Source organism: Acomys minous (assembly GCF_964271855.1).
Source record: "Acomys minous genome assembly, chromosome: 2".
NCBI lineage: Eukaryota > Metazoa > Chordata > Mammalia > Rodentia > Muridae > Acomys > Acomys minous.
The window spans coordinates 95,306,816-95,333,157 of record NC_140484.1 but is presented as its reverse complement, the minus strand read 5'-3'; the positions used below and the strand labels follow the sequence as shown (position 1 = coordinate 95,333,157).

Here is a 26,342-nt window from a genome sequence, read left to right as displayed (position 1 = left end):
GAGAGAGAGACAGAGAGACAGAGAGACAGAGAGACAGAGAGACAGACAGAGAGAGACAGAGAGAGAGAGACTGGCCTCTCAGTCTCATTCAAAGCACCACTGATGGTTTCCAGTTTGCATTTTGTGCCCCTTCTGCTGGGTGTGACCTTGACCAGTGCCTTGCATGGGCCTTATTTAGGAATTTCCCCCTAAGTCACCTGCTCAATGAGGCCCTCCTATGTCTGTGTCACATCCTAGGGTCCTTCTCCTATCCTGGGTGTCAGTGAAGCAGGCTGGAATTTGCCCTTCTCATGAACAGTCTGAGAAATGCCGTTCACACTATGTGTGGTTTGTGTCTGTAGAGCTTGTTCCGTGTAGGTTCATGAGGCTTCCAAGGACACTCTTGAAGTGCTCCCCTACCAAATGGCACTCCTAACCCTCTCAGGTATCAACTTGTGTTAAGTGATGGTACCATTTCGAGACCTCAGGGGAAGCAGGGTCCACCATTTGCTTGAGGGAGGAGAGCTGCACCATTTGGCAGCAGTCCAGAGAGCAGTGTGTTCACGTCTAGCTGGTGGGTGTTCCTTCTCTAATAAAGAAAATAGACCTCTATTTCTCTAGGGAGGCAAAACAAAATCTCAGTGATTTCCATGACAAAGGTCAAGATTGCATCTTCATTTGCTCCTCTTCATGTATGGCCACTCCTGCATCTTGAGCCAAATGCTGAGCATATATATATATATTTTTTTTTTTTTAAAGAATCGCATGTAGCTATGAAAGGCAGTATTTTAATTTGCTGTGTGCTGAGTATGGTTCTGAGGCCAATGGAATGTGGTATTATGTAGACCACCCACACTATGACAACTACTGCACTGTTCCAGTGTTCACTGGGGCTCATTAGCTGGGCTATGATCCCCTTGGCCCCTTCAAACAGTATGTACCTATGCCTGTGGTATATGCATCTGGGCAAAAAATACACGGCTTTCCTCTTGTCATTATTTCCTAAACTATACAGTGTAAATCATATGCAGTATTTATTTTGTATTTGGTGTTCTGAGTCATGTAGATATGAGTAGAAACATACAGGAGGAAAGCAGAGGTTATCACTGCATTTTGCTGCTTTGTGGGCAAGATGAGCACCTGTAGATTTTGCTGTGTGAGAGGCCTCTGCAAGAACAACTCCACAAATCAAGTCCATACTTGTAAGCCAAAAATACAATTATCCAAGCTTTCCTCTCCTCATAGTATGTACAATAAAAATGGAAATCGCCAGAGCACAACAGTACAACCATTGTCACACTCATGAGATTCCTCTGGGAAGGTCCTGGTGGGACTGTGTCACAAGGTTTTTTGGGTGCCCAACGATTCTCCCCTCAGGTAGGACACTTGAGTTGTCATTTCCTCTCTCCCTCTTGACTCCATTGTTTGGAGTTTCCTTTCTTTCCTAATTAACCTGTTGGGTCATTGGAAAGTAGACAGTGGAGAGGCATTCTCCTTGGGAGTCTGAAGCAGTTTTCAGGCTGCTGTCTGTCCGTGAAAGATGAGAATGTACAAGTAGAGCTAACTCTTTAGTCTTACTTTCTTGATGGAGTTCTGTTTGAAGAAATCCTTAAAACTTAGCTTCTTTCTCGCCTAGCCAGCACCCAGACGTGTTAGCAGGTTCTTTCTCCATCTGGCACTGAGATGTCATGTATGCGTTTGCTGTTGCTTCTCCCATAACCTCCAGCTTCCCTCCTTTTATTGAGAATTGTACACCACCAACCTTCAGTGCATGTGTATTCATATCGAGAGAATCATTTTAGGTACCCAAGTTTACTGATATTTATCTGTAATGCAAAATTCTCTTACACTTGCATCCAGCCCATGCAGTCCTCCCATGTACGTTCAGTCACCCGTGAGGGGCTTTGTGATACCAATGCATGTCAAATGCTGCCTAAGTAGTTATGTTTTATTTTCAAGAAAACAATGACAGAAAATTCTCTATATATTCAGTACCAGCTCAATATTCTTTCTGCACAATGCTTGGTCAAATTTCTAGATGTGGAGCTTTAAGGAAAGAAGGCTGACCACACAGGCACCTTGGCTATGTGATCTCGCAGTAGAGGAATCCCACTTGACTTAAATCTCTTTTCTCTGCAGATGCATTATCTCTACATAACTGATTCTCAGGCTCTGGATGCTCAAGGTAGCTTTAGCTAATTCTGTCCTGATGGGGTGAGGGCTATTGCTGCTGTCTGCCTTGCCTGACTCTGTGCTAGCTCTCTCTGTACTCTTTCCCCATGATAAGTTTGTAAGCTCAGTTATATCACTCAATGTGTGCTAATTAACCTTTCCGACCTCTGCTCAAAGAGCTATGTATGCTCATTAGGCATTCATTTTGCTTTATAACAGGCCAGATTTGATGGGTTTAACCCATCCTTGTCACCTAGCTCCTAGCTTTCAGTCTCAAGTTTATGATCCCCAATGCCAGTCAATTATTTGTTTGTCTTTTTCATACAAAACAGTTTTTTAAAATATAATATTCTGATTACAGGTTTCCTCTTCCTACTTCTCCCACTTCCTCCCCACATCCCCTCCCATCTGGATACACACCTTTTCTGTCTCTCATTAGAAAACAAGCAGGCACCTAAGAAATAATAATAAAAGAATATAAAAATTGGAATAGGACAAACCAGAAAAAGCTGAAAATGCATCTTGATGCAAAGACACACACATTTGCACAAATGGCAATCTCATAAAAACATGAAACTGGAAGCCATAATATATAAGCACAAAACTTGTAAGGTTTTAAAAAAAAATGCTCTGATTCAACATAAGACGAAGAACTTCCTCTGATGCCATTCATTTCATTTTCAGTTGGCTATCTACTGCTGGGCATGCGCCCAACCTTTAAGGGTCATTTGTTTCTCCAGTGTGACTCCTTTGGGAAAAAAAAAACCCTAATTTATCCTTTGGTTTCAGTTGTCAACTGGAGATAGGTTCTGGTCTTGCAGTGGGAGCTTGTGGCCACTTTTCCTTTCATCTCTAGAATATAGTGCAGACCCTGTGCATCTGTCACAGTCTCTATGAGTCTATGGGAGCACCATTCCTGTTGTGTATAGATGGCTTTGATGCCTTGGTGTTCTCCATCCCATTTGGCACTTATACTTTTTCTACCTTCTCTTTCTCAGAGTTCTCTGAGTTCAGAAGGGAGGGATTTGATGGAAATGTCCTATTTGAAGCTGAGTACTCTGCATATTTTCTGGCTGAAAACCTCTGTATTTCTTCCCATCTGTTGCATGAAGAAGCATATCTGATGATGGCTGAGCAAGGCATGGATCTATGAGTGTAGCAGAATGTCATTAAGAGTCATGTTATTGCTGTATTCTTTTAGCAGAAATTTCAAAACTCTGAAGAAAGAGATTCAAGATGACATGAGAAGATGGAATGATCTTCCTTGCTCATGGATTGGGAGAATTAACATAGTAAAAATGGCCATCTTACCAAAAGGATATTTTCCCATTCTTTAGCCTGGTGTTTTGTCCAAATGACAATGTCTTTTGACATGCTGAAGATTTTCAGTTTTGTTTATTTGAGTTCTTGTTTGCTTGTTGCTTGCTTGCTTGGTTTGGTTTGGATTTTCCAGACAGAGTTACTCTGTGTTGCCATAACTGTCCTGGAACTAACTTTGTAGACCAAGTTGACCTTAAACTTAGAGATTTACTTGCCTTTGCCTCCTAAGTACTGGGATTAAAGATGTGTGCCACCACACCAGGTGAGGACCAATTTATAAATTATTGTTTTAGTGTATGTGCTATTGGTATTCTGTTCATAAAGTCTTTTCCTCTGCCAATGAGTTCAAGACTATTCTCCACTATCAAATTCAGAGTTTCTGACCTTATTCTGAGGTCTTTGGTACATCTAGAGTTGAGTTTTGAGCTGAGTGATAAGTTTGAATCTATTTGGATGCTTCTATATTCAGCCATCCAGTTTTTTAGACTAAATTTTTGAAACCTGTTGTTTTTATAAGTTGGAACATGAGGGGATACATGAAAGGGAAACAACAACAACAATAACAACAACACACACAGTGGTTGTAAACATGTTTTTGTTTTGATGTTCTGGCGAGCTAATAGTAACTGTTTCTCTTACCCATTCATCTAATGGGGCTCCTCTTGCTTTTAATGGTCCAATTGCTCTCTTACATTCAGTATTTGCATTCTCATACTCCATAATCAGTTTTAATGCCTGTCTGGTCCCAGGATCTGGTATGGCTCTATCTAGAGCTGAACCCAATCTTTGTAGGAATTCTGTGAAGGCTTCTCCAGGGCCTTGAAATACCTCAGTAAATGAAGTGGTTGTTTTTACCAAGCTCCTCAACCATGTCCCAAGCTCTTAAGGCTACAACACAACATTGATCAATTACTACATCTTCAGATCAGGTTTTTTCTCTTAAGTCAGCCTAACACCCTTCACCAAGTAATTGATCTCTAACAACATTTATCCCCCTTGTCATATTGTGTTGTTCTATTCTCAGGGTTTCATTTCTCCACTACGATAACCATTGTAACTGTTGAGCAGCTCCTAACACAGATGTCACCAATCCCTCTACTCTTGGGGAATAAGTCTATGCTGTATAGTCCAGTTACTTAACATTTGTTTAATATAAGCTGAAAGCATTTCAAGCTAAATGCATTTAAAATGCTTTAAATCTAGCGTATCTACTAGACACAATGCCATCTCATTATAAGCCTGACCACCATCAATTAGCAGGGATATGTTGCACAAAGACTGGAAAAGCTGGTGGTGTCTGTGCGGCCCTAGAGAATTCCTCTATTGGAGCACTTGTCTCCAAAACCCTTTTGGCCCGTCTGCTTTCCAGTTCCTCTAGAATCTTCACAGCCTCTCTGGCTTCCCATTTTTCTCTGCCCCCTTCCCCACACTGGTGCTCTGGACACCTGGTGTGATTGTGGGAAACACTGGCTCTCAGTTACCAGGTATTTTTTCCTTTACCAACAGCGCTTTTTGTTTTCCAAATGCTTCAACCTCTACTCGCGAATTCTCTAGTTGTACTGCCAACTCTGCAATTCTTTCCTGAGTGCTAGAATTTACTGACCCTTCCGGGTTTTGTATCTTATTGGTCTTTCTTCCAATCCTTTAAAACATGTAAAAAGACCAAGAAAAAAAGTCCCTCTGGGTATAAAGTAGGAAAGAACTTTGCAGCAGCAGCTGCCATTTTGCTGACACTCTGAAACAGCATGGCTGTATCTTCAAAACTTCTTCCTTCCTCCACAACATTAGAAGTGAAGTTACCCATTATGCCCAAAGCATATTGGGCACCACCTGTGGGTTTCACCTTTTTCAAACCTACTTTATTTGGGTTCTTTAAATGCTTATACCTTAGATAGGAGAGAAAGAAGATTTATGGGAACAAAAGTAGATCTTATTGAATTCAGTTCCTGAGAGCAATTCCCCTGGCGGAGTTCAGCAGACCAGCAATTGCAACAGAGTTGCTGCTGGAACCTGGAACAACAGCCGGAGCCTGGAGCCTTGAAGAAACCTTCACTGGCGTGGTTCTCTCTAGGAGCATCTTGAAGTGGAGCGAGGAACAGTCAAACAATATTCTCATTCTCTCTCTCTCTCTCTCTCTCTCTCTCTCTCTCTCTCTCTCTCTCTCTCTCTCTCTCTCTCTCTCTCTCTCTCTCTCTCTGAGTCTTTACTAGGATGATTTTCAGCTGGCAAAAACCAAGCCCCTCCACAAAGTGGTTCGATTTCTGAGTGGATAAACATTACCTGTTCTCTCACGAGTCTGTTCCCCATCTCACACTTGGGATCAAAACAAAAACATGTTTACATCTACTACACACACACTTATGTACTTATTTCCATGTCATACTCTGCCTTATGTGCTTCTGGGTTTAGGATCAACTCGTTATCCACATGCATTTTAGAGGCATCAGCCATTAATCTATAAGGGCATGTTTGGTCAGCTGTATGAGAGACAAAGATTTTAGAGGATGTCCATCTGTTTGCTGAGCTATCAAAAGGTCACTGATATGTTGTTAGTTAACACTGAATTGAATCTTCTGGGGAAGTTTCCCAATCAGCTTTTCCCTTGGCTGCTCAAACCTCACACAAAACTCAGCTTCTTTGCTCTTAACTCCCCCTATTCTGAAGGCGTGGATACTGCTCTGTCCTGGTTTCTGTTTCTAGGCAGACATACCACAAACTGTGCTATGTATAAAGAATAAAGTTTGTTTAGACAGTAGTTCTAGAGGCTGGATGCCCAAGAGCATGGGGTTGTATTGTTAAGTCTTGGCATAGTGCGGAGGAGGCAGGAACCATGTGGTGAGGCAGAGTTTGCTGCCTTCAGCCTCTCTTCTCTTAATTACCAATTTTTAGGCTTAAGATATGTGTATGTGTGTGTATACATATGCATATATGTATATACATGTATATATATATATATTTTTTGTTCATTATTGTATCTCTTCCCCCTTATCCCTCTTCTCTCTTCTTCCCTCATCACTCCTCCCTCTCTCTCTCTCTCTCTTTCTCTCTCTCTCTCTCTCTCTCTCTCTCTCTCTCTCTCTCTGTGTACCCTCATGTAAAACAGTGCACCTATGGAGGTCAGAAGACAACTGTCAGGAGTGCAGTCTCTCCTTTCACTATGGGTTCCTTAGAATCAATATTACATCTCCATGTTTGCACAGCCAGAGTCTTTCCTACTGAACCATTTCACATGTCACTTTCCTCTTCTTGAAAAGCAACAAATGCCATGATGAGTACCTACCTGCAAGATTTCATTTAATCCTAATTGCACTCCAGACTCTCAAGTGGAAATTTCTGGCACATAATCTCAGTGGATATATACAAACATGTTTTTGCTTTTTCTTTGATCAGAATCTGAATGTGTGTGTGTGTGTGTGTGTGTGTGTGTGTGTGTGTGTGTGTGTCCACACACATTACATTGTGACCCTAAAACACACTATTTTTTTGCCTTAAGATCTGTGTTATTTGACTGGAAAATTAGCTTCCTGGTGACCATGACTTTTTCTACTTGTAAACTCTGCTTCTCTGAGGGCTACAGGCTTAGCATGGTTGATGCAATAAAGTTGTGGTAAGGCAAGCATTAGTTAAGAAAACACTATCCAAATCTCGGACCTTCTTTACCTAGAAGATCAACCAAAAGGATAATTAATCGGATTCACTGAGAGCTGCTGAGATATCTAATATATAATGGAAACTATGAGAGGCATCAAGATTTTGAGATCAGCCTCTTAACCCTCCTTCTCCCAGACCTGTGGTGACTCTTGACAATGGGTTAGAAAACATCTTTTGAAATAGTCCAGTCAGAAACATTCCTTGTGTTCTGTGGGGCTTGCAGCCCTCTCCTAATTCTCTGATCACCAAAGCAAAGTCATATTGAGCCTGGGAGCCCTGGAACAACAGCTCCCAACACTGCATTTGCCTGTGTGAGCCTAATGCCCTCCAAATTCTTCTGTTAGCATTAAGATTGCCTTCAGTAGCTGTTCACTACAGTTTTGTGCTATTTATTTCTTGATCCTCCTCCTCTTCCTCCTCTTCCTCCCCTTCCCCTTCTCCTTCCCCTTCTCCTTCTCCTTCTTCTTCTTTTCTCCTTCTCCTTTCTTTTCTTCCTCTTCCTCCTCACTCTTCTTTCTCGCTCCTCTTCTTCTTTTTCTTCCAGTCATGTTATTTGAGAAGACTATTAAATAATGATGCGTTATTTTGTGAGCTAGTATTTATAAATTACTGGCTTTCCATGTGCAGCATTTAGATTTCCATTTTATCATTTCATTTACTTTACATACTTAGGAAAGGTTTAATGTTTTACTCATTGTGTAGAACATTGGCTCTGAATTATCACACCCTGTCACAGATCAGGTTTGCATAGGCTCTGCATCATGTCCTGCAATGTCTGCTACTCTCTCCTCAATCCCCACCAGACTGTATATTCTTATTGCAATTTAAAGTTAATAAAACAATGCATCAGGAATTCCATCACACTGTTTGCTGATAATATCAATAAGTATTTGTTGGATGTGGATATGTTAAACCAGGCAGTGTATCTGCCTCTCACAAAGAGAGGAGTGAGGGGAGTGAGAACATGGAGGAAAACTAAACCTTTGTCAAAACTGGCAAAGCATATTGAAATTCACTCTCCTTAAAGCCCAGAAGCCTTGTGAAAGGAGTGCCTCCTTATAAGGAAGAAAGTATCCAGGAACTGGACAAAGGTGGCCAGGTCACCTACCCTGTTAACATCTCAGTAGGTTTCAGGTTCCTGGGCACCTGGTTTTTTCCTTTCCCAGGCTGAACAGCTTTTTACATTGACCATAGATTAAGGGAAAGTATCTTTTCTCTGTTTCAGGAATACCAAATTGATATATTTTTTGCTCAAACCTGGACAGACAGTCGCCTTCGATTTAACAGCACCATGAAAATACTAACTCTGAACAGCAACATGGTGGGCCTGATATGGATCCCAGACACCATCTTTCGAAACTCTAAAACAGCAGAGGCTCACTGGATCACCACACCCAACCAGCTCCTCAGAATCTGGAATGATGGGAAAATCCTTTACACATTAAGGTAAAATGCTGCATAGCTCTCTTTTGAGTTTTCAAAACTGATTGTTAGTGGTACCTAAGATGGTATGCTTGGTACTATACCAACAACCCAAAGAACACAAACAGAGAAGAATAGATTTATTGAGGCCTGACTTGCGAAAAGCAAGAGACATTTCTGTCTCAGATATTCATCTTCTTGAAGCTCAAGGGTACAAAGTGCTTTCATGGAACACAAAGGACTACAGTACAACCCAAGATGGGAAATCCTTGCTGGGCAGATATTCTCCCCAGAGTGCTCTCTGCCACTCCTCCTTGAATGTCTATGTAGACTTCCTGGGAACTTAACTTCCAAAGACATCATGTCTTTTGCATATTAGATCACAGGTGCCTTAGAACTCAGAACCCCATGTGAATGGTCTGCCTCCTTAAAAGAAATGGAAAGGGTTAAGGACCAGGAAAAGATGATGAGTCCACCTACCCTGTTACAGGTTTCGGGTTCCTAGGTACCTGCCTGTCTCCTCTCTCAGGCCAAGGAACATTTCAGCCTGACCATAGATTAAGGGAAAACACAGCTTTCTTTGACACATACTGCTTTTCCCAGGCTCCCGTAAGCGTTCTTTCCTCACAGCGTCTAAATTTTTCCTTCGTTCCATATTCATTATAGAGATTTTAATTACGAATGACGAGTGATCATGGCACTGTGGAGAAATTGTGATGTCTAACACTGAAGTTTCCATAGCGCCAGAAGACACATACTGACATCAAAATATGAAGGCAATATCAAGGTCCATGGGAAGTAAATTTCCAGACAGGGACCAACAGAAAGAACAATAAAGACCCACCGCAGGGAAGTTTAGTGATGAAAAGGCTGAGAAACACAGAATTTGTCACAGGCTTCTCATCAATCATAAAGGGCTAGGAAGGAGGCTCTGAAGAAAAGCTGATCTGAAGCAAACCAGTATTGAACCTGGATCCTGGTCCTGGATCCCTCCTTAGAATGTTGACCCACATGGCACATATAATGTGTTCACATAGTACAGTTGCCACCTGCCTGGGGCAGTGGAGAGAGATGTTCAAGAAATAAATGCTATGGAAATAGATGAGTTTGGCCTAATTCCTGTGTGGACCGACATACCAGTTTCAAGTGGAAGTTTTATTAAGACCAATTGAAACAGTGGCTTGGAAAAGAGCAGCTACTGTTTTTCTCCACTATGACTTTGGCTTGTGTTTCTAAACACTGTTGGAGTTTTACTGAAATTTCCTCTGCTATTTGCTAATTAAAAGCAAAACAGAATATCACAGTAACAAAGCAACCAATGGGTCCCAGTGAGTGAGCCAGAGTGAGGGTGACACTGTGTTTTGCCATTACCACCATCATCCCCAAGCCTTACCTACTGTGTGATGCCTTACCTACCTTGGAGGCCTTGGCAATGCTGCTGCTGATCCCAAATGATGCTGATCTCTTTCACAGGCTCACCATCAATGCAGAGTGCCAGCTGCAACTGCATAACTTCCCCATGGATGCACATGCCTGCCCTCTGACCTTCTCGAGCTGTGAGTACACAGGCGTTTGCACCTGGGTGGGAGCTTTGAAGCTGGATCTGGCCTCGCTGGGTCTGGTTTCCAGTGTATAGTCCTGTTGTTGGTGACACAGTTACTAAACAACTGGAGAAAGCCAGTAACAGCTGGGTCTTTGGCCATCAGGACGGTTTAACTCTAGACTTCATTACACAGAATGTTGCAAAGCAGATAACTTTGGTTAAGGAATGAGTGACTCTGTTACTAATGGTGACATTGTAGGATTCAGAAGTTAATGTTGCATTCACTCTCCAAGGGGACCAATTCTAATGGGCTCTGACTATTTATTGGGATCTTTTGTCACATTTATTTTTAGGTTTAGTATTTTAAATATTTGGCTTCAAGTGAAGAAGGCCAGATCTTCCCTTTGAATGTACTTTGTTCTTCTTCTGGAGCAGGTGGTGATTGATTTAGATGATTCCTACCAATCAGTGCATGAGTACATCTACAAGGAAATATCAAATATCAGATGCATTTGCAACCGTACAGAACTTTTAAGTAAAAGGTCACTATGGAAATGTGCCTATTGGATTTATGGTGGTTTATTTTAAATGTGTTAATCACAAGCACTTACATATGTATGGATGACTCACAAACATTTAAATAACTATATCGGTTTTCTTTAAAACAGAATATAAGGCATGCTTACAAATTCGAGGGAATCTCAGTCAGATAGACTGTGGCATCAGGGGACAGACAGTTTAGAATTGGTCTTAGGTTCAGAGAAATCCAAATGCAACACAGAATTTCACTGATCTCTAGGCTTGGTAAGAAAAGATCTTGTGTAAAGACTAGTTAATAACTAGCTGACTCTAAACTTCCTGTATTTGGGGATGGCACAAATGGCTGGTACCCAGCACTTGAATGTGCATGTCTTTGGTGTGTTAAACAAACACAAACATCCCCTTGGAACATTGTTCTCTGTATTTAAAGTCAGAGGATGGCCAGCTCCCCTGAAGTCTTGTGTGCTGTTTGGGCACATGTAGACTCCTTGAGTGACTCTCAGTGATCTTTGAAGGCTGTATATATCACTGGCCAGCTGTTTCTGCTGTTCTTTCCAATGTGTCGACGTGCTGTTAACTCATCTATTTAGTTTTTAATTTAAGTGCTTATTTTATACAACCAGGCTTTGCATTTGTTCCTTTTTCTAATCTCCTACTCAATTTTGGATTTCTTTACCAAATTTTCAATGACATCTATTTTCAAAAAAGAGTAAAAAATAATTCATCTCTGTGGGACACATTTGCACAATTACTTGCTGAGTCACTCATTAATTTGAGTTAATGTTTCCTAGGAACTCTTCTCCGAATGTCTTCAGGACTTTTTTTTGAGGCCTTATGCTTTCCAAGCATGTGTTGAGCTGAACTCAACCTGCACCCAGCTCCACATCTTTGCAAGTGACTCCTGTCCCCTAGCCCATGGTAACTATTGACCTGGGTTGTATCACTGTGGTTAGGTAGTTAGTGTCTGGCCTCTTACTCAGCAGGATGTCGCTGTGACTCGTTCATATTGGCTCATTAGTTAGTAGTTCATTTTTCTATCACTTTAAAGTTTAAGCCTGAGAAGCTGGGTTATACATATGGTGTGAACTTAGATCTATACATTCTTGAAATTTCCAGCTCCAGAGTATCAGTTCCTAAGTTAGAAAAGCATGTTTACTCTTACATTCCTTCACAGGCGCGGTGGATCTGAGTCTCCCTTTAGAGAGTCTTCAAAAGACCTCCAGCTGAGGGCTTTTGTCTCTGAAATCTTATTTTCTGCCAGGCTCTGCCCTGATCCTGCTCTTGTTCCTAGCCTAGGTGGAACCCTCAGGCTCCCAGAGGAAAGCCAGCACAGATGGCAGGCCCTGAGCGCTCCAGCTGGGGCATTCCCGTAACATTCTTGTTTCTTCCTCTTTTCAGTTTCCCTTACTGCCAACATGTTTTAAAAACCTATTTAACTATTTTGCAAAAGCATTTAAAGCTTCCATTCCAGAACAAGATTATCTATGCATGACACTTGCTCTATTTCCATAGGGAAAATAGCTTATAGAAATAAAATAATGTAGTATGTAATTTTACACATACACACACACGTGTGTGTGTGTGTGTGTGTGTGTGTGTGTGTGTATTCATTCTCCCTTCTGACACTAGTTGGTAATTACAGGAAGCAGTCTGTTACGATTTTTGAGACGAGCGATAGTTAATTCTGTATCTGATATAGAACTATTGTGTAAGGTGGTTACAGTGAATGTAAAGGATTCTTGACTAAGAATCATATAAAAGGGGGCTGGAGAGATGGCTCAGTGGTTAAGAGCACCGTCTGCTCTTCCAGAGGTCCTGAGTTCAATTCCCAGCAACCACATGGTGGCTCACAACCATCTATAATGTGATCTGATGATAAAGTACTCATATACAATAAATAAAATTTTAAAAAAATTACATTAAGAGTCATATAAAAGGATATATACTTCATATATATTAAATGTTTTAAAACATTTATAAAAAATGTTCTCTGTGTGTGTTTTGACTGCTGTGTTTATCTACGAACCATCTGGTACCCTTGAAGGAGGTCAGAGAGTAACATATATCTGCCCGGAGCTGGAGTTACTCATGGTTGTGAGGCACACCTTGTGGGTTCTGGGAATTGAACTTGGGTCTTCTGTAAGATCAGTATTCATTCTTAACTGCTGAGCTGTCACTACAGCCCCTATACTCTCTGTCTTGAGCTGTTTTGTAGAAAAACAAGTTAAAAGACAAAATATGTAGAAACTGCTATTTTAATTCTTTCTTTATAATTATTTTGATATAGTTTATTTCCTTATTGGTTTTCTCTTGGTTAAATATCAGCATAATGAGAAAATCTTTTCCCTGCTTGGCTGGGTGACCAGAGCATATTACTATGAACATTAGTTCTTTTGTGGTTTAATTTCCAGAACTTGTATGGCTTTTGAAATGTTGCCGGAGCTGATGTTTCACAGCTATAATGTACAGGTGCTCACTCATCAACTCACAGATGAAAATATGTCCAGATGTATGCACTATTAGCTTAAAACCACCTAGGTTGCAGGAATATTGATTGCAACTAACATACTGAGCACCTTAGCTCAGAAACCTCAAAGCACTTCTCAGTTGGATCCTTACTGGTCACATGACTGGCTGGTTGCTTTGGCTGCTGCTGTTGCCCAGTGCTACCAGAGAGATCCATGTGGATAGATGCAACTGCCTGAGGAGGACCCAGAGATTCTGGAAGGTGTTTTTAAATTGTATATTGCTTTATCAGTATCCTGAGGTACAAGCAATTTAAGTCTTACCATGGTAAGATGTGTGTGTGTGTGTGTGTGTGTGTGTGTGTGTGTGTGTGTGTGTAGAAGAAAGCAACAGCAAGTGAATCGAGTCAGTTCGATTTCCTTTGCATGAATTGCTTATTCACTGATTCATCTCATCAATCCTCTGTGTATTTTTTATTACAACTTAAAAATGAAACAAATGTTATAAATAGGTGATAGACAAAGGGAAAATAAGCACATAAGGAAGCTTCAAATCATTAACGGTCAGTGGATATAACGATTGGAATGGTGGAGGAAGGCACTGCACATTCTGTTGACGGGAATATAAAATGTCAGAATACAGAACGCCGTTTAGAAGTTCTTTTCTAAACTAGAAACAGACTAGGAGAACTAAATAGTGCATAGTTAGAAATCAAGCCCTGGGGGGCTGGAGAGATGGCTCAGAGGTTAAGAGCACTGCCTGCTCTTCCAAAGGTCCTGAGTTCAATTCCCAGCAACCACATGGTGGCTCACAACCATCTATAGTGAAATCTGGTACCCTCTTCTGGTATGCAGGCATATATGAAGGTGAAACACTGTATACTCAAATAAATAAATCTTTAAAAAAAAGAAAGAAAGAAAGAAAGAAATCAAGCCCTGAAAACCAAAGTACATGATCAAGTATTCCTGAAGACCTCCCTATGGTTATTCCTGAAGACCCACCCATGGATTTTCAGAACACTATTGTTTTTTCCCCCGGACACAGATTCTCTGTGTACCCCAAGTGTCTCAGTGCTGGGGGAATAGGCATACATCATCTTGTCTAGCTGTAACCGATCCCTAGTGGAAAACACTCCCATGCCTGTCAGAGCATGGGTTGGTGAGAAAGTTGCCCTTGGAACCTTAAGCTGGACTCCCCAGCAACCAAAATAACCCAGTCTCTGATTTGGGCAACAAGCTGGTTGTGCTACCACAGAATGTAAGCTGAATGAAAATCCTCAAGGCCCACTCATATGCGGTTCTAAGGATTCTTGAAGTGCCTGGGAGGTGAAAGCTGAGGATGACTGAATCTAAAGAAAAACGGGCTAAATGAAAGGGAAGGCATCCTGTTGCTGGATGTAAATCTTTAATTGTATCAGGAGGATAATGCCTCACAAAGCTTCAGTGCAATCCATGTGAAAACCCCAGCTAGACCTTGGCCTCAAAATTGGCTGGTTAGTCCTAACATCTTCAAGAAAACTGCAAAAACTCCAGAATGACCAAATTACTATTACTATTACTATTACTATTATTACTATTACTATTGCTGCTGCTGCTGCTGCTACTACTACTACTACTACTACTACTACTACTACTACTACTACTGGTATTTTTAGAGACAGGGTTTACAGGCTGGCCTTGAACTCAGAGATCCACCTGCCTCCACATCTGTCTCTGCCTCTTTCTCTTCTTTTGCTTCTTCCTCTCAAGTGCTGGGATTAAAGTCATGTGCCACCACTGCCCAGAAAAATACTCTTTTTTGAAGAACAAATTTGTGTGCCTCATGCTTGTGATTTCAAACCTACTAACCTGCTACAATCACCAAGTCAGCGCACTGGTCCCGTCAGGATGATACACATGGAATGGAAAGGAGAGTCCTGAGATGTAGGCAGTGTGTTCGTGGTTAGTTAATGTTTGATAAGGGTACCATGATAACTCAGCGGGAAAGCGTGGCCTTTTCCACTGACACTATTGAAATGCTGACATATGTATGTGCCAAAGAAGGAAATTGCACATCCCAAGCCAAGCTAAGCAGCCTTTGGAAGATAACGAATGGGTCCTTGTGATGGAGGGTCAGCTGGTGGCAGCTTAGCTGCAGAACCAGAGGTACAAAATAACAAAGGAAAAAATAGACAAAGCGGGTGCCGTGGTGTTGAAAACTGTCACACCTCAAAGGACACCATCAAGATAGTGAAAGGTCAGCCTCCAGAGAAAAGAGATGGCTGTATGTCGTACATCTGAAATCTCATTCCATAGGGCAGCTGCATGCCCGGGAGAAAGGGCATCTGGTTAGTCACACCAGGTACTCAGTTATGAGAAATTTTGATAAAAGAGGGAAATACATTAACCTGTTATTAGCTGGAAATTAAATTTCCCATCCATAACAGTTAATCTCACATTTATCAAAACTGTATGCCTGTTACATGTATTTCGTTTTCCTCTTAAGTATACTTCAAGAAGAAGATACATATGCTGGAAAGTAGTAGATATCAGTCAGCATTCAACATTAGCTCCAGGAGGTGACCAACATCTTATTGTGATGGTGAGGCAGTTGCTCTTCAATGTTAGCTAATTCCAGCTAAGACTGAACATTGCTGTGAGCTTGTGTCTCCCAGAAATGCCAGGAGCTACACCCATAAAGTTTCACTATTGTGACTGCCGAAATATGAGCTGAATGAAGATGAGGCCAATAGCTACGCTAACACACGTGGGGAAGGCTCAAGAGGCTGCAAGCCCACAGAAAGAACTGGAGCAGCCATGGGACGCTGAGACAGGGAGAAACACTCTTCCCCAGAGAAATGCACACCAACTAGTTATCCAGTGCCAAATGGTCAGCTCTGAAAACACACAGGTAACATTGTAAAGACTGAGCAGGCTGTATTTACATGTGTGTCAACCCATACATATACATTTATAAATATGCATTTAATAATAACTAGTGAAAAAAGAGGCCAGGAATTTTAAAAAACGAGCTAGGATGGATATATGGGAGGGTTCTGTTGGAAGAAAGGGAACAGAGAAATGATATAATTAATTATAAGTTCAAAAAAAATTGAAAGAATTAAGATTAAACCTATTTTGCCGGATACGTTTAATTTTCAAAAGAATATTATATTCTGAGTTTTTCTAGGAATGCTTTCAGTATTTTTAAAAATTGGCAATAAACTTAGGAATATTCAAAGCAGAACTGAAACATTTCAAGCTTAAGAACCAGGCTCACTCCTCCACATTCTCTGCCAGTCTTTCTCTCCATTCTTTTTCTGAGATGTATCACAGTCTCTTTACTTGTAACTATTGCTTATTCTTTCACGATATCCCTCAGGCCAGTGCTACCGCTTTAAGATGAGCTGCAAGCCGTAGGTTTGTTCTTAGAATGCCCAAGTTAGAGACAAGTGAAGTCATATGTATGTATGTATGTGTGTGTGTATATATATGTATGTATGTATATATATATATGTATGTATGTATATATATATGTGTGTGTGTGTGTGTGTGTGTGTGTGTGTGTCTCAAATTATATCCCAGCTGTTATTCCCTCACTATTCCCAACCTCCTTCCTTCTTTCACCCTGCTCCCCTCTTCTAGTGCTCTGACAAGGACACCTTCCTAATCCACCATCTGACAACAGCCTGTCATGTCTCGTCAGGATAGCCTGTATCCCCTTTCTCTGTGTACTTGCAAGGCCACCCTGCCAAGGGAAAGTGATCAAATCTGGGTACCAGAGTTCATGTCAGAGGCACTCGCCACTCTACCCTCCCATCCATGCGGAGAATGAGCTGTCCATTGGCTTTGTCCTGTGAAGTCAATTTTAATACTACATTTTATTAAATTCATCTACCTAGGACATCATTTTGATATGGAATTAATATGAAAATATTGATGTAGTCTAATATACTACGACAAGATATATTAATAAGAAATCTTGGAAATCAGACCCTGATCCACACTCTGCACCCTGCAAGTCACATCTACAGGCTACTCTTAAAGAGAGGCAGCCTGTGGAAGAAACTGACCCATCGCTGCACAGTGATGGCATATTTCCATGCCAGCTAGCAATATTTCAGTTCCTCTGTAGCCTATGCTTGGCTCAGGCCACCATGTGGTGAGTGAACAATCTGAGATGACACAGCTGTCACCAAACAAGCCATGTAGTTTCCTACCTGTTTATTTAACTTCAGTTCTTAATTCTAATTTTTCCACATTCCTCCCTTTATTTCACCATCCCTCTGTGAGACTGGTCTTAACTAACACTGAAAAAACAATGCACATTAGACCCACATAAAGGTTGATGTGTGTGCATGTGGTTAATGTAAGCCTCACATACCTGCAGGAAGCCTTCTGATTTTGTCTGATAAATCCTGTATCCTCTTTCACTATTGGAACTCAGGCTAACGGGATGAAGGTAGCATGTGCAAGGCAGAGCCGCATAACAGTGCTCTTGCATTATGGCAGCTGACATAGATATTTTACTAAGTGTGATAGTTAGATACCCCTGAGCATCCACAGAGGATGGTTGTAAGTCCCTCTCTCCATGACACCTAACACTATTCTGCTCACACCGCCCCTAACACGGCACAAGAGGAGCCCATCAGCAGAGTTTATCACCCTTCATTCTTTAGGCTGTCACTAGATTACTTGTCATCACTCTGTTCAGGTCCCAAGCCTCCGCTTCCCCCTTTTTTTTCCTTATTGAACTGGTCGTTTGTTTCTTTGGTGTGTATTGTTTTGTTATTTTATTTCTTTGCTGGTTTTGACTGGTTGTTTTTGTTATTGTACCTTTTATTGTTGACTCTTCTGATTTTGAATTCATTGAATATTCTTAGTATTAAACCTCTGTGAGACATATAACTGGCAAAAACTTCCTCCCATTCTGTGTCTTCCTCTTTGCCCACTTGCTTGTTTCTTTACCTGAACAGAAACACTTCAGTTTCATAAAGTCCCACATGTCAGCTGCTGACCATAATTCTTGGCCAAATCGAGTCCTACTCAGAAAGTCCTATATCATGTAGCGTACTGCCTAAGTTTTCTTTTAGCAATTTCAATGTTTCAGGTTTTAGGTTTAGGTCTTTGATCCATTTGGAGTTTGTTTCTGTGGAATGTGGTAGATATAGGTCTAGTTTCATTCTTCTGAATGTGGAAGTTCAGTTTTCCCAGAACTATTTATTTAAGATGCTTTCTTTGCTCTAGTTTATGTGTTGGCATCTCTTTTGAGTATAAGAAGCTGAAGTTACAGATTCAGATCTTATATTTGTTCCATTGGTCTGTACATCTGTTTTTGTGCTATACCATATTATTTTTCTTACTACTTTTCTCTAATATATTTTAAGATATGGAATGATAATACCTCCAATACTGTCATTTTTACTCCAGGTTGTTTTGGCTCAGGGTCTTTTGTGACTTAATATAAACTTAATGTTTTTTTCCTATTTCTTCAGAAAATGAGGTAGGAGTTTTGATTGGGATTACACTGAATTTGATTTGTAAATAGTTTTTGGAAGAATAGTCACAATGTTAATTCTACTAATCTGTGAACATGGAATATTAAATATATTTTCTTCCTAAAATTTTTCAATGATCCACTTTTCTATTCTAACACACCTGTTCTGGTCATTTCTTTTGTAGACTAGACAGAAGCTAGAGTCATCTAGGAAGACAGAACCATTAACTAGGAAAATATCTCCATCAGACTGACCTTTAGGCTTGTCTGTTGGACATTTTCTTAATCGGTGATTGACTAAGGAGCTGTAATGCAGGTTCTTAACAGGTAGACTTGGGTTGCATAAAAACCCAAACTGAGAAAACCATAAGTATCAAGTCGCTAATCAGCAGTCCTCTGTGGACTTGGCTTCAATACTATCTCTCTGTTCTTGCCTTGAGCTCCTGTCCTGACTTTCCTCTGTGACGGACTACATCCTATGAGGTGAAATAAACCATTTCTTCTCCACATTGCTTTTGGTCATGGTCTTTGTCACAGCAATAGAAATTGAACTAAAAGAGAAAATGATACCAGGATTGTGATATGACTGTGACGGTCCTGACTATCTTGTTTGAGGGAGAATTGTGGTAGCATCTAGAACTTTGGTCTGGAAAAGTTGCTAAGTGCACTGAGCTTACCGGGCACTGGAAGATGAGAATGCTGAGAGCAATTCAGGCAGTAGGTGCCTGCCTTGTAAAGTTTTAGAGAAGAGCAAAGGTTGTATGGGACATTTAGGTGTTGTTTTGAATTAGGAGTCTTTTGTCTGGTCTGTTGGGCTTGACGAATTAACTGTTACTGATGAGAGACCAGCATAGGTAAAGTGAAACCTTTGCTCCACAGGGGTGATTGGATCTGGTACTCTCTAGTTGAGAAGTTAGCAGTGATTAAGAAGAGACCAGCATCACTGAGGAGAAATCTGGGATTATTTGCGTGGGGCTAAAATACAGAAACTGTGGTGTAGAGGAGATCAAGGGTACATATCATGCTGGCAGCTGAACTTGGTAACATACAAGAGTCCCCTCCTGGTTTTGGCACAATGAAAGCTGCAGTATTTAAGGAATCACAAATAAACACACACACACACACACACACATACACACACCTAAGGCTTGGTAACATATGACAAGGTTGAGTCCTGGAAAAAGGTGAAGAAGGATATTAATAAAGGTGCAACCTCTTAAGACCCAAGAATATTAAAGATACTTGTACCATGGGATGACCACCAAGGACATTGAGATGCATGTTGTGGAGCAAACCTGAGCCTACGAGACAAGCTGTGTATGTTGCAGGTAGCAGAGCTGGGTCACTGGAGTCTTTCAAGCCTTTTGGGAGCCAGAAGATTATGAGTGAACCCACATGTCTGACATTGAGCTTTGCATAGGGTTGGGCTTTGGTTTGCTTTCCTAGGATAGTGACTCATAGAATAAGAAATATGTAAATATATTGGGTTTTATAGGCACTCTCAGTTGGGGGACTTTCAACTTTTGAAGAGATGTTAGATATTTTAAAGAGATTGAACTTTTAATGTGTTTTTAAAAGAGAAAACGGGTCTTCTAAAAGTTATATTACATTTTATGTTGGGATATTAACATTAGATCTTGGTGATAACTCAGAAAGGAAAGGTTCTTGGCTTAATGGTGATGCTTGTGTTCCAAGTTAACAATGGGTCAGTTGTTCCGCTTAGTTTTTGTCATTGTGCCACAAGTTAATGTCATATTGGAAGAGCAAATTAGGAAACATCATTTTCTCCCTTAATCTCCACTCTTTTCTCAAAGGCTAATTGCTTAGTGCCATTAGCTTATTTGACAGTTTATAGTTAGGTATGAAATCAAGACAGAGGTATTTACCAAGAGCTTTGCTTTCCACCCATTAGAAGAAGCTTCCATAGCACTGGCTCACTCCTGAGCTAAGGCATCTGACATAGCAGGGTGCAAAGGCCACAGAGAGCAAAAGACTGTGCTACCTTCCCTGTTGTGCTTGGGTCTGTGATGAGCTATGAACAGTGCAGATGGACAAGTGTTTTGCTCTTAATTTAGCAGCATGAGGTGATGTAAATGAGAAATCTGTAGACTAAATCATGTCTTCTGCTGGGTGCTGAACCCCTATTATAACACGGAAGAACGCCTGTCAATGCATTTTGATTATAAATGATTATCCCCACCTCCACTCCATCCCACTTAGTCAATATTTTCAGGAAAGTTTCTTTAGGCTGCTTTGGAGAGATCAGAAAGTCTGCTCTGGATTCCTAAACACATTCACAGTAGGTGCTTAATAGCTGTTTATATGTGTAGGTGGCTGCCCAAGACACAACACCTGTATTAATAGCTTGGGAGGTACACTCATGCAGTCTCATTTTGGAGAGTGACAGTTGACTGAGCATGCGGCTAGCTTCTTAAGAGAACACAGTTCATTATCTATGCAGCATTCTTGCATCCACAAGTTCTTGTCACATTTTAAAGTGAAGAAAACAAGGAAATAAGAAAGATGCAGTTGAAGTGCAGTCTTTTTGTTTTGTTTTGTTTTGTTTTGTTTTGTTTTGTTTATTGGCTATCATGTGAGAACAGAGCCCCAGTAATCTTGGTGGGGTATTCTGTTAATGTGTGGCAAGGACCAAGTGGGCTATATCAATGTGCCTAGGGTACCCAGTCCCTACTTTTAGACACTTTTGTCTTTCTTTGGTGATTGAAGTCTGAGAAATGACAAATGATTTTTATGGAGTCATGCCAGAAACCCCAATACTCTGTGAATGGATGCTCAGACTTGGAGCTTGAACAGAAAGAAAAGAAATGGAGATAGGTATCACTTTTCCTCTTTGGGTCTCATAAACATGTTGATCAGAGTGTTTCTAGACACGTTAATGAGTGCTGGAGTCCTGGGCCATCATCTTATGGATAATGACAATCTGCTCTGCAGCAGTGAGGAACAGCATGCATTTTCTCAAGTTATTAGATCTGCTCATTCTTGTGTGAGCACATGTGGAGGTAGGAGACCTTGGGGCCTAGTTTAAATGAAGAATGTTTCTAAAAGCCTTAACATTTAGTAAGATGTTTTCATTCTTATATCTATTGTGTAGGCTGCGGAGGCCAAAGCAAACTGTGCTATTTAGCATGTATCTAATGGAATTCATCCTGTCATCTACTCTTTCTAAAGAAGGCTCATTAGGTAGGTAGTTGCATTGCTTCATCGAATGAATCTGTAATATGAGAAAGGATCAGGGAGAGAAAAAGAAAAAGACGTTTCATTGTAGTAAAAAGTTAGCACTGGACAGAAATTAGTATCTGAAATTTTTTCTCAATTTGGATATATTAATACATTAAGCTTTGTAATGGTATATAATTGTAATTAAAATTTTTAAACATGTTTATTAATTAAATTTGTTCCTTGACAACTTCAGACATGTATGTAATACCTTATAATCACTCTCGTTCCTTCACCCTCTCTCATGTCCCTCCGAAACCTTCAAACCTCTTCCTCCTGTCAGGTTCCTTTCCCGCATTCATGTATTTCTGTTTTGCTTTGTAACCTACTCAGTTTAGCGAGAGTCATCAGTGTGAACGTGGATATAAAACTATCCAATGGAGCCTGGAGAATTACCAGTAAGTACACATCTAAAAATACCAATTCTTCCCCCCCCCCCCCCGAATCTTTCAGGAGCCAACACATCAGCAGGGATGGTTAGGACCTGGTGGGCGCCCCTGCTATGTAATACTGGCCGTTGGTTGAGCCATCTAGTCATGCGCATGTTTAGTGCAGGAAACCACAGCTGCCATGCATTCATGATTGCAGTAGGCTTGTTTGTCGCGCTCAGAAGCATTGGGCCATTACCTTTATCCCTGTTTCCTAGCTCTGGCATTCTTTCTGCACATTCTGTTGTAGTCCCCGAGTTTTATAAATACTTTAGTTATGGCAGAGCACTTAACCAGCACCTTGAGCAGCAGAGCGTCTCTGAATTTTAGTGCCATTCATTGTAAAGAAAAGCTTTTCTAATTCAGGTTGATGGTAGCATTTGTCCATGTGTGTAACTGTGGATCTTTAGAAGGTAAAATGTCAATTTAGCTAATGAATAGTACTGTTTTCCCCCTAAGGCCTATGATCTCCCCAGCCATGAGTTTCTGACCAGGTTGATAGTACCAAGCATAGAGTACCTCCTGCAGTGTGGCTTCCACATCCAGCCAGAGAGCAACTGGTTACCTCTATAATAATTCTGGCAGTATCGCACCGGTAGCCACATTTTGTTTAATGATGTGGCGTTGGAGTTCCTAGGGTTTATAGCTGGGTGAAATACCAATTCCTGTTCTTTCTCAGAAGTCTAAGTAACACTTTCTGATATTTTAAAAGCTGGTTAGTAGGAAGAAACTCTCAGCTTAGTTCCAGCGGGTTTTCTCTATGTCTTGAGATGAAAGTGTCTTTAACAATAGGGTCTTACAGACTAAGAAGTCAATGGAGCTTAGCTTAGGATTTTACATTTTTACCATCAATCATATTTTTATATACTTATCTACCACAAAATGAAAATTAACTTAACGATAGATTTGAAAGGAGAAAAGATAGCTTTATATTTTCTCTGATGACTTGTGTCCTTTGGCCTCATTCCATTCCTCATTATTTCTTAGCATTAACTTCTTTTGGTCTTCTATCTAAATGTTATATTACACACACACACACACACACACACACACACACACACACACACACACTTTTATTTATATTTATAATATGCTTACAAGACAGCACAATTCCACATTTTTAATATGATTATTTTTTGTGGGGGGTAACCTTCCTCCACCTCCATCCCTACTTACTATCTTATTTACTGTGTTACAAATTCAAAGGGAAACATTATAAAATATGGATTTATTAATTCATTTAAATTGACAAAGTTCTACCTAAATAATGTATTTCTATGAAAATAACTATACTGGTTAGAACAATAACACTGAGTTACATTTTATAGATGTCTTTCAATGTTGGCTTAATGAGAAAGAAATGAATTTTGTATCTATGTCTATATTCAATCTGTTGTTATAGGCAAATTTTGTTGAACTAAACATGTCTGAAGTGAAAACTTTTCAAACAATTATGGTTAATTGTTCTTGATATCCTATCAGTCATAACTAATAGCGCCTTGGTATTCACTTATTCTTTTTATATTTTTGCTTCTTTGTATTACTTTTATTTATTATGTTTCTTTTTAACATACACAGTTATATTATTACACAAGAATAAAATAAACTACATATAGCACAAAGAGCCATGAGATAATCATGAGTTAAATAAACGTTACATTCATAGTGATATGGCTATTTGTATTTGTCAAACGTGAAGTCTTCTTGGGACTAATTTTATAAATGAAAATCAATATCTATCATATCTCATCTCTATTAACTTAAATCATCTATCTTAATCTAAAAAGATCTTATTTCCTAACCAGCTAAACTTGATTGTAAGACTAACCTATCTGGTCTTCAACTCCCACCAGAGACTTGAGAAGGAATAAACCTTAAATGCCTGCGTGAACTGTATTCAACTGAAGGACGAATCAAGAAACAACTCATGCACTGTTTCCTTACTGTTTCCGTGTAAATTTCATTCTTGGAGGACAGCTTTTACACAGGCATGATTTTCTAATATCCATCTGTCCTTTGGATAAACATTGGTTCATACAGTTACACAGATCATGCAAAAATTAGCACACTGTCATAAAGCTACATTCGTTTAATATTCCCTGTCAATTTTATGAGAGTATTTAACAGTTGGGAGTTAGTAAGCCTACTAATGGTAGATGTGTTTTCTGAATTTCCAATTTCTGATTGGTATCTCCAGTTTTTGTATTGGCAAAACTATTGTCTTCATATATTGTCATATGCCATTTGTGTCAAATACAGTAGCTGCCCCTATGTAGAGCTAATCACAGTGTGCTGCTCTTACGAGTAGAAATGCTTTTCCATGGGCAAGGCGTTTTCCTTCCTCTCCTTGGATTTCAGGTCAATTGCTGAAGAACGTCATTTCATGGTCTGTGCTGAGGCAGCAGACACTTGAGACTGAACCATTGTAAGGACAATATTCATTCTGGATGGTGAGAAGTACAAATTAAGGTTTGGTATTGTGTGAGGAAAGAAGGCAGAAGGCCTTGTGCTCTCAAGGTCCTTCATCATGGACACAACCCACTGCTGGGCGCAGAGCTCTTAAGCTTGCACCCTCAAGCCATTTTATCATGCACACGACTCATTCCTGGGTGCAGGGCTTGAAGGGCTTGACACCTCTCTCCAGGTCTCACCACCTAACACTGTCACACTGAGAATAAGGGCTCCAAACTGTGCTCTGAGGGATACACTTAAGTCAAAGCAAACATTGCTCGTTTCCTCTAATTCCTTTGATAAGGCTTTTCAGAGAGACACAGGATTGCAGCTGGGGGAACGATCTTTTTCCAAATTCTTGGCAGTGTTATATGGTAGGGAACATTCAGAGTCAAAATGATGACGGAAACATAGAATGGAGAGCTGTAGTTGGCATGTGAACAAGCTGAGAGGCGAGCACCTTCTGCATACCTCCCCATGGGAGTTGTCTCTACACTTCTATTCCTGCCTCATTTCACTGAGATCCAAAAAAGAAACAGTGTGGGAAAAGGGATGCGTGATACAAAGATGTGGGTAAACACAAAGACTGCAAAAAGAAAAAAAAAAAACTTCATGAGAAAAGATTTGCCTCCTGGTCAAACACATCTCTATTTCTTAAAAAGATATTATCTTTTTTTCTTTGAAACTTTGATACGTTGTATTTTCATCATAGGCATCCATCACTAACTCCCTGCAACTCCTCCTTGTGCCCCCATCCCATCTCTATCCCAATTTCATGTTCCTTTTTGCTTTCGGTTCTTATTATTAATAGTCCTCTGGGTCCAGTTAGTGCTGTCTATGCGCACGTCGGTAAAGAGTCATCTACTCAGGCATGGGCAATCTACCAGTGGCCAAATTGCAAAGGAGAGTAACTCTTCCTCCCTCAGTAGCCACCAACTGCTACACCTCCTCCAACAAGGATGCACCTTTGGGGCTCTCTTTACTACTCATGCTGGAATTCTGATTAGCTTAATCTAGTGCAGGTATCCATAGGTGCTGTAAATTGATGAATAAAACAGTTGTGCTGTGTCCAGAAGTGAATATGTCATAGCCCATCTTTCCACCTTCAGATGGTCATATTCTCTCTTCTACTTCTGCAAAGTATTCTGGCAGTGAGATACCATATATCTTTTGGGAGTATATTGTTTAACCATGCACACCTGTTCAAACTCCCTTTTAAAACATATAGTCTCCTATCTTTACCATCTCAGCCCCCTATCCTACATTAACCCTTTTGCCTAGAGTATGTAACTCCTCTTCTGTCACCTTGCTTCTGTCCTACTACTCGTGTAAAACTTATTAGTGGGGAAATTAAAGTGGATTCGGCACATTTCATGAAAATGAGGAGCCATTGCTATGTTAAGTCATTACTTTTTAAGGCATTTGTTGTTAACAAGTCCTAACAGGAAAATTAAACTGAAGAATAAATTAACTAATATGATATGTGGGGTTAACTTCAATATAGTGCAGTTGGTTTGGAAAGCCAATGAAACAAAGCTGGTCAAGAGATGATTGTTTCTAAAACGTATGGTGGGGCCAGGGAACTCTCTTCCTGACACCCAGTTGGAGACTCCTATCTTAAAAACATTTGATAAACACCTTCAGGTGACTCCTACTTG

General features: G+C 40.4%; 1 protein-coding gene across 1 annotated transcript in view; it reads left to right on the top strand.

The window, feature by feature from the left end:
• The window catches only part of GABRG3 (gamma-aminobutyric acid type A receptor subunit gamma3), a 552,883-nt gene that overhangs the window by 312,965 nt on the left and 213,576 nt on the right, over positions 1-26,342 (top strand). Inside the window, exons 4-5 of the mRNA XM_084773946.1 lie at positions 8,348-8,568; positions 10,018-10,100. Of these exons, the coding sequence (XP_084630072.1) occupies positions 8,348-8,568; positions 10,018-10,100 (304 nt within the window). The remainder of the gene's footprint in view (positions 1-8,347; positions 8,569-10,017; positions 10,101-26,342) is intronic.